At 41.8% G+C, this 7404-nt stretch overlaps 1 protein-coding gene across 1 annotated transcript; it reads left to right on the forward strand.

Annotated features, from left to right (window-relative positions):
• LOC109713106 lies at positions 3016-6962 on the forward strand. Its single transcript, XM_020237073.1, has 3 exons — positions 3016-4007; positions 5239-5407; positions 6330-6962. The coding sequence occupies exons 1-3, from the start codon at positions 3171-3173 to the stop codon at positions 6815-6817; spliced, it is 1494 nt and encodes a 497-aa protein (XP_020092662.1). The 5' UTR covers positions 3016-3170; the 3' UTR covers positions 6818-6962.

Consider the following 7404-nt stretch of genomic DNA (forward strand, 5'->3'; position numbering starts at 1 on the left):
TCCGCTATACTTTAAACTAAAAAGGGACCCCGGGGCGTGACACGGCACCAGCACCAGTACCACAGGATTCACATCGAGCAGCTGATATTGTTTATTATAGGCGCCGACGGCATATGCAGTCTATCCGTACAGATCAACCCTCATCTTCAGCTCCTCCACGGCCAGACATACTACCGACAGCTGCTATTGCTGTGATTGAGCCGGTTATTGAGGGTATTGCTATCGAGCATCTGGACCAGTTGGAGATCTTAGAGCCTTTTGATGAGCATGGTGTTGATCGTGGTCGCGGACGTGGTAGGCGACGTGGTCGCGTGAGTAGGAGGAGAACACGATATTATATTTCTATATTATTGTAAAACTTGGTTTAATTTGGATATTCTGTTGTGATTATCTGGTATTGATATTTTATTGAGATTCTATTGGTAGTGATGTGTATATTGTACTGTTGTGTTGTGATGCTGTGATGTTGTATTGTACTGTTGCGTTTAGGTATCTGTATTGTATTATTGTATTGTGATATTGCGATGTGTATTGATTTGATTTTTTGCGCCAAAAAAATGGCTAAGTTAGGATAGTTCTATTCGACACGGTGAACCATTCACTGTGTCCAATACAAATAACCGGGACTTAGCCGTTTTTGGCTTACTTCCGGGTATTTGTATTAGACACGGTGAATAGTTCACCGTCTCTAAACACGGTGATCTGTTCACCGTATTTAGACACGATGAACCAATAACTGTGTCCAATGTATTATTCACACCCTGACTTCGGTGTGTATAATACATTGGACACGGTGAATCATTCACCGTGTTTAAACACAGTGAACGGTTTACCATGTTCAACTTAAACATCTGGCCCCAGCCACGCCCGCGTGGCGCTGACATGACACTTGCATTGCAGGGTCAAGACCATTTTTATAAATAAATTTTTGACAGGACTAATGTTTTTTAAAAAATTTGTCACGTGGTTATTTGTAAAAAAAAAAAAAAAAAAGCCCGAGCAGAAAGGAGTTGTCCTTTTGCGTAGAAAAAAAAAGCCCGAGCACAAAGGAGTGATGTCCTTCTGCGTAGAAATTAGTCGCTGCACCTGATGTAACCTCTACTTGCTCCACACGACTACACCGGATAAAAAGTATATGGATGTAATAATTAAATATATTTCTAATCGCACTAAGTGATACTTACTTTTCACAATCCTCAGTGGAGTATTAGGTAAAAAAAAATTTATCAAATGTGTGAAAATATTATTTTTCTATCGGTAAAAATATATAAAATTTATTTTAGCCGTAGATTATCTCAAGCCGAGTATCTGACTCTTCAAATTAAGATTTAATTTTAGGGATAATTGCCTATATACCCCTCATACGCTCAGATATATCCGATCTACCTCTGTTTTTTTTTCTTTCTAAAATGCCCCTCATATGTTCCACCGTTATTCTAAAATACCCCTGCAGTTATCCTCTGTTAGCTTAACTCGGGTTAAACATGGGTTAAATGTATACTAGAGTTAAAATCTAAATAAAATACCTATTTTGCCCCTACCATATTATACTAATTCCTTAAGTTATCCTCCTCATCCTCTTCGTCATTCTCCTTCTCCCTCCTCCTCCTATCGTCGTCCCCCGCCCCGCCCTCGACTCCCTCCTGTCCCTCCGCGATGTCGTCCTCTCCGAGCGCTTCTGCTGGGGCGACCACCTCCGCCCCTTGGTCCCCTCCCCGCGCGCCTCTGCCGCCGCCAACTTCTCCGCCCTTTCGAAGCGCAAGCTCCGTGCCCTCCAGGAGCTCCTCCATTCCAGGACCAGCTCCTCCACGAGCTCCTCCTCCGCCGCTCTCGTCGTCATCGTCCTCCTCCTCCGCCGTCTTGGCCGGCGCCGGGAGCAAGAGGGCTGCAACGACGATCCCATCTCGCCCGAGGCCATCTGCGTGCCGGAAGCAAGAGGGCACGGTGTTGCGCGCGGAGGGGAGAAGCGTGTGCGCGGTCCACGGTGGACCTCCCTCTTATTATATATATAAATAAATATATAAATATATGTATATATATAATTTTATTTATAAATATATATATTTATATAGTATTTTATTTATATAATAGAAATATTATTATATAATATTTTATTTATAATTTTTTAATTATTTATTGATATTTTTAAATATATAACTCTTATATATTATTAATATATATTTATTATAATTTTAAATATATTTAATCTATATATAAAAATTATAATAATAATATATATAGTATATTAATTATTATATATTTATTACATAGTTGAATTTTTTATTCCGAAATTTTAATTGGTGAACGTATAATATCCGTATAAATCACGTATCTGAATAATTGCCGAATTCGTTTTTTAGCCGTATTTTTCAACTAATTTAAAAATTAAAAGACGAATTATATATGTACCGAATTTTTACCGAGTCCGAATTAACTAACATTACCTCTAGCCACCAAGTTTGGTTTAGCTGCGATCGATCTCATCTGTTCATCTGCTCGCTTCTGACGTGCTTTATTAATTAATTGATATTTGAAGGGCAAATTAGAAAAGTATTTGCTATATGAAGGGTATATAAGAAAAGTTAGTTACGGTACAAGGGTATATTGGAATGAGCAAAATGGTAATTTTCCAGAGATAACGGCAGCTCACTGACGGAACTTAACTACAGGGGTATATTAGAAAGACTTGGAACATAAGAAGGGTATTTTCAATATTAGCCTTCTAAGAGGGGTAAATAAAAAAAAACAGAAACTTTTCAGGGATATATAGGCAATTGTCCCTTAATTTTACTATATAATTTCTTAATTTATGTGATTTGAGTCTGTAAACAAATTTTTGGACTTTTAAATTTACATCTATTATTTATTTTTATATAATTTAATTAGTATATTTTATATAGAAATCGCTGATTCAATTAAATTAATGATTCATCTGCTAATTGAACCGATAACTCTTGAACTGTGTAAGCGAACCCGTGGCTTGGTTTTTCAGAACATTGAGATATACGTGTTAGCAGGTAGGTTGGGTGGGCCACCACTGCAGCAGTCTCATGATCTCATCCGCATCTCACACACGCACACACCACTCACACCACTCACACACTCGATCGGTCGATCTCTCATTTCAGTTTCAGGGTCTGATCCACTAGCTCGCTAATCCCCGGTGATTGATGATGGACGGCGGTCCTCCCGGGGCCCAGACGGAAGCGGCGGTGGAGGCGGCGTGCCGGGCGGTCGGGGGAACGGAGCTGAGCTGGTGTCGGGCCGTCCCGGGGGGCACGGGCACGACCGTGCTAGCGCTGCTCCTCTCCCGCCCCGCGCCGCTCCTCCTCCCCTCCCTCGTCTCCTGCCTCCGCTCCCTCCTCCGCTCCCACCCCCTCCTCCGCTCCCTCCTCTCCCTCTCCTCCCCGACTCCCGCCTTCTCCGTCCCCAGCCCCGATCCCCCAGCCACCCCGCAGCTCCCCCCCTTCCTCCTCCTCCTCCCCAGCCCCATCTCCCCCTCCGCCGACTCCTTCCACTCCGTCCTCGAGCTCGAGCTCAACCTCAACCCGTGGAGCTCCCCCGCCCCCTCCGACCCCCTCCCCGTCTTCTTCGCCGCGCTCCACCCCCTCCCCCACGGCGACGGCGACGGCCACCGCTCCGTGCTCGCCCTCAAGTTCCACACCGCCGCGTGCGACCGCACCTCCGCGGTCGCGATCCTCACCGAGCTCATGCGCTTGATGGCGGCGGAGGGAAGAACTGCTGAAGAGGCGGAAGAAGAAGAAGGAGGAGGAGGAGGAGGAGGAGCAAGCGGAGAAGATGATGCGGGGTGCGAGTTGGGGATCGAGGATCGGATTCCGAAGAGGGACGCGTGGAAGCCGTTCTGGGCGAGGGGGAAGGATTTGATCGGGTACTCGCTGAACGGGTTGAGAACGTCCACGCTCCGGTTCGAGGACGCCGCTTCCAACCGCTGCTCCCAAGTGGTCCGGTTCGTCATGGACGCCCCCGAGACGCGGAGTCTCCTCCGTGTAAGTTTTACTGTTTCTCTGACCCCACAATATTTTCGACCGGATTTTATTTTGGTCGTCCAACCTTTTTTTTTATTTTAATTTTACATTTTTAAATCATTTTATTTTTAAATTTATTTTACTCGTTTTTGAGCAATGAATGCCTACATAATACACCTACCTACATTATAGAACGGTGGTATGATTTACACCCTAAAACCTACACTACATTCTCCCGCTAGCCTTATCAACTTTTTTTTTTTTCTTTTAAATTATTATTTTTATTTTTTGACCAGGCACAGACATCGTGAATTAATGAAGTTTTTGGTACCGAAAAATGACCTGGTTGTCAAATTTAGTAGATTGGGAACCTAGGTAAAGAAATTAAACACGTGCAAACATTTGGAATATCAAATAAAAAAACTTAATTTAGGACCAGAGTGAAAACTTGGATAGACGTTCTGGAATAACTGATGTTGTAATGTATGTGTTCTCTAATTTCAATTTTAAGACGTACGTTGATCTCTAAGTTATAATATTAATTGGTCTCAATAATTAATTGCTCGGAGAATGTCATTGTCTAATTCGGAAAAAAAAAAGTGGTTTCTATTAATTATGATTTTTGACATGTACATGTTTTAAATGTCATGGAAAACATTTAATGAGTTACATTTTGACGGTGAAATCTATGTGAAGGGGTTAAAGGGGTGCGCTGTCACTGTGTGAAGAAGTGTATTTAAACATCCGGCCGGTGAGGGCAAATAATTTCTACAGTAGTACTGCTACTGCAGTACTCTTTTTCTGTCTCTAACGCCTTTTTCCCGCGAAGAAGTGATGTGGACGTGCAACTGATTAAAGTGCTACCTCGAAGGCCTAATAGATCCGTTTGTCTGCCATAGTGTACCAGCGTTTCATTGGGGTGCCAAGATGGACAGATAGTGGTGAATCTCCCTCATATGATGTTTATGCCTCTAAAAGAGAGGCTTGCCGACCATGAGCCCAATAAGATTCATGGGTAACTAGTTATTTGAATAGTTATTTCTCATTTCTACCCCTGAAATGTGAATTGGCGGTAACAGTACTCTTGTTTCAAAACTTTTGTTACTCAAATCTCTTGGGCCTATAAAAAGGAATTGATCTTATTGGGCCCAGATCAAATTGGTCCTCGTGGGCTTCCGTTGTTTGAACTTATCGAACTTTGTAGGATATGTTTTGTTTAGATAGCTAATCAGCAGAGCTCACTGTACTTTAGGCATGCAGGGCAAAAGGAGTTAAGCTCTGTGGAGCCATTGCAGCTGCTGCATTGATAGCTGCGCACTCATCAAAACAGCTCGAGAATGGTTGCTACGAGACGTACTCCGTTGTGACCCTGATTGATTGTCGGAAATATTTGGAACCTGTTCTAGACAAGCATAATGTTGGTAAGTTTCTTTCAATTGTCGATGCAAACAACAATAGTTAGTCGCAATGAAATTCGTTTGCTGTAAACCACCTCAATTCAGTATTTGTGTGGTAGACTTGAGTCGCTTGATCATGTTCAAGGCGCTTGCTATATTGATAACAATTCATGCTCTGGTAAGATCTCTATCCTCTTTCAACTCGAATTCTACATTGACACCTTATTTGCTGCTTTCTTGACTTGAGTCGTTCTCATTTGCTATCAAAATCACCAGCAGTTTTGTACTTGGACAATAGTCATGTGACGACGTGTATTAATTCCTCTTATAACAATGCACTTGGATAGACATAAATGCATGATTGTATTAACAGGTCCAATTGCGATATTGACAAATAGATCCATTAAATATGGTCGCTATTAATAGCCTGCACTTCATGTTATTATTCAATAAATCTCGCATGCTCCTATGAAAAGTGAATTTGTTAATAATAACGCTTGCTGACAAATTCCTATAAATAAGAAACATGATAATTAAAGAGGTCTTAATGATAACGCTCGCTGACAAGTTCCCAAAGTTATATATTTATGGGACCTATCAAAATGGCCTGTAGTTGGAAGGAGTATATATATATATATAGCTTTTCACTTTTCAAAGTACTAGAGCCATGTGTACTTCGTATATCTTCTGTGACGGAAACTAACAAATATCTTCAAGTATCATGATTATTGCATTGCTATTCCTCGTTACAACCAGTGAAAGTGTTTTTATGTATAGAAATCTACAACTCGACCGTTCACGGTAAAGGCGTTTGTTTGTTACCTGCTTTGGTATGTATGTCTAAATGCATACTCTCCTAGTGTTGGAAAATGAAAAGCAAGATTAGGAACATAAATAAGTTTCACGTCTACTTGGCAAGCTTATTCAGAAGGCTAAACTTTTGCAGGATTCTATCACTCGGCAATCACGAACGCACACTCAATCCACGGGGGTGAAGGACTATGGGAGGTAGCCATTCGGTGCCACAACTCCTACTCCAACGCGATGAGCAACAAGAAGCACCTCACAGACATCGGCGACCTCAACTTCCTCATGTGCAAGGCCATTGAGAACCCCCAACTCACCCCGTCCTCCTCCCTCCGTACGGCAATCATTTCTGTGTTTGAGGAACCCGTGGTCTACGAAACCTCTGACCTGCAAAAGGCGCTCGGGGTGGAGGACTATGTGGGGTGCGCGTCGGTTCACGGCGTGGGGCCCTCTATTGCCGTGTTTGATACAATCCGGGACGAGCAGCTGGACTGCGCCTGTGTGTACCCTGCCCCCCTCCATTCGAGGAAGCAGATAGAAAGGGTGGTGGAGCATATGAAGCGTATTCTGATTGAAGGAAGTAGTCATTTAGACGATCACGAGGACTTTGTCGAAAATAATGATTGAAGTAGTAGGGCTTCGTGTATATGTTCTGCTGAGAAATAATTCTATTCTCTTTCATTAAAATTGGAGAGGACAATTTGGTATTGTATGTTGCCCATAATTAAGATGACCTTACTTATGGTGTGTTTGGTTCGCACTATCTTTTAAAGATTCCTAGTAATCCAATAGGAATTAAAAAATATGACGGTGTTTGGCTAAACGCAATAAGTAATCTAGTTGGTAATATTGGATTCACTTGGGAATAAGATTAATCTCATTCCCTTGAGGAATGATGTGTATCTTCATATTAATGGATTGGGGTAATCATAATATGTCTACTCTCTTTCTTTCTCCCTATCCGCCGGCTAATCGATATTATTTTTCTTTACACTCTAACGTCGTATTTTTCTCTAAACTTATTTTTCTCTTTAAAATTCAACTTTTTTTTCTCTCTCTAAACTAAGCTTTATCTCTCTCTCTTTCTAAAATCTCAACTCTCCCACTTTCTCTAATTTCGACACTATTTCTCTTTCTATTTTTTTTAATTATGCTCTCTCTCTCTAACTTATGCTCTCTCTTTCTTTTTTCTAAAAAAATGTTGAAACTTTTGG

This window comes from Ananas comosus, linkage group 1 (assembly GCF_001540865.1).
Source record: "Ananas comosus cultivar F153 linkage group 1, ASM154086v1, whole genome shotgun sequence".
In the NCBI taxonomy this organism is placed as follows: Eukaryota; Viridiplantae; Streptophyta; class Magnoliopsida; order Poales; family Bromeliaceae; genus Ananas; species Ananas comosus.

Coding starts and splice junctions, on each gene's coding strand:
- LOC109713106 (XM_020237073.1), top strand. CDS start 3,171: ATGATGGACGGCGGTCCTCCCGGGGCCCAGACGGAAGCGGCGGTGGAG. Junction 4,008..5,238: donor AGACGCGGAGTCTCCTCCGT/GTAAGTTTTACT, acceptor ACTGTACTTTAG/GCATGCAGGGCAAAAGGAGT. Junction 5,408..6,329: donor TCTAGACAAGCATAATGTTG/GTAAGTTTCTTT, acceptor AAACTTTTGCAG/GATTCTATCACTCGGCAATC.